Here is a 1563-nt window from a genome sequence, read left to right on the forward strand (position 1 = left end):
TTACTGATAGTATATAGTACCATACGGTTTTGTGAGGCGGAATATCATGTCTTTACTTTGTTTGTACGTTTTAAGCATACTTGTGCTTTAAATATTGAAATAAACGCTGTTGCTTCCGACAGGCACTCCCTCTGCGGCCGGTCGATGGAAGTTTGCGCTGGACTGCGTCAGGCATGACATCAGAGAACGCAACAGGTATAGTCTTCTTATTGAATCTGCATCTATTTATAAAATATGTATTTTTATATAGAATATGCATCTAGTCAAAGAATATGTATTTATTTATAGAACATCCATCTATTCATAGAATATGCATCTATTTATAGAGCATGCACCTATTCATAGAATATGCTTTGGTATGAGCCAGTCAGAATGCAACGAGTATGGTGTATTAATAGGACATCTATCCTCTTATATAGTAGTCTCTCGCATACGTCAGTCTTGACATTAGAGAACGCAACAAGTCTATTATTAGAACAGGCATCTATGTATAAAATCTGCATTGGACTGCGTCAGGCACGGCATTAGGGAACACAACAAGTATGGTCTATTAATAGGACGTTTATCTATTTATAGAATATGCTTTGGCATGTGTCATGTATCTATTTATACAATATGCTTTGGCATGTGTCATGTATCTATCTATAGAATGTTCTGGCATTTGTCATGTATCTATTTCTAGAATATGCGTTGGCATGTGTCATGTATCTATTTATAGAATGTGCTTTGGCATGTGGCATTTATCTATTTATACAATATGCGTTGGCATGTGTCAGGTACGACATTGGAGATGGCAGTAGGTATGCTGTAATAGTGAGAAGTGTATCCGTTTAGCAAACCAGCCATACAACACAACATACATTTGCGGCAGTAGCACGCACTTGTCCTGTCCGGCCCTAAACTTGTAAAGTAGGGGTTGTCCACTTTTTTGTGTGTGTGTGGAGAATTCCAAGTACTGTGCATGTTGGGTTTTTTGTTCGTATGACGGCCAGCCATCTATATCGCAGTACATGAATTATATGCAGATTCATTTTTTTCCGTTTTTCAATCTCATTTTCCCTTTATTTTGCAAAATCAGTCGCATTTTGTTCTCTATCCATTCCTGCAACTCCACACCCTTGACTATACATCCAAACAACTAGCAGTCCCCAAAATCCCTAATAAAACAAAAAGCCGTTTTCACACCTTAATTTGTTCGCCTTTTGAAACCATTTAGGGTTACAGTGCGATCGTTAAACCCCTAAAACTCTAAATACTAAAGTCTAAACCCTAAACCTTAAACCCTAACCCCTAAACCATAACCAATGCAGACGGTACACGTGGGCGTATTTCAAAAGTAGGCGATTGGCTAAAATCGAGTACATCTCTGCGTATGTGGTCAAAGAGACCCAATTACCGGTCCCAGAATCCGTTACAAAAGTACTGGAGCGTTTGGAGAAGGAACTCACTTTCGAGGATATTCGATACTTCCGGTGAGTTAGGCTGGATACGCAATGCATAAGCTATACATGTATTGATTGGCCTATATATATATATATAATGGCAAGTAGCGTCGTATAGATG

At 38.6% G+C, this 1563-nt stretch overlaps 2 protein-coding genes across 2 annotated transcripts in view; both read left to right on the forward strand.

Annotated features, from left to right (window-relative positions):
• SARC_07924 (hypothetical protein) overlaps window positions 1–1476 on the forward strand; it is a gene marked incomplete at both ends in the record, with an annotated part of 5894 nt that extends 4418 nt beyond the window's left edge. The window contains 2 exons of the mRNA XM_014298114.1: window positions 123–195; window positions 1311–1476. Of these exons, the coding sequence (XP_014153589.1) occupies window positions 123–195; window positions 1311–1476 (239 nt within the window). The remainder of the gene's footprint in view (window positions 1–122; window positions 196–1310) is intronic.
• Window positions 1477–1539: 63 nt separating this feature from the next.
• SARC_07925 (hypothetical protein) overlaps window positions 1540–1563 on the forward strand; it is a gene marked incomplete at both ends in the record, with an annotated part of 6175 nt that continues 6151 nt past the window's right edge. Inside the window, one exon of the mRNA XM_014298115.1 lies at window positions 1540–1554. Within this exon, the coding sequence (XP_014153590.1) occupies window positions 1540–1554 (15 nt within the window). The remainder of the gene's footprint in view (window positions 1555–1563) is intronic.

This window comes from Sphaeroforma arctica (assembly GCF_001186125.1).
Source record: "Sphaeroforma arctica JP610 unplaced genomic scaffold supercont1.666, whole genome shotgun sequence".
NCBI classification, from domain to species: domain Eukaryota; class Ichthyosporea; order Ichthyophonida; genus Sphaeroforma; species Sphaeroforma arctica.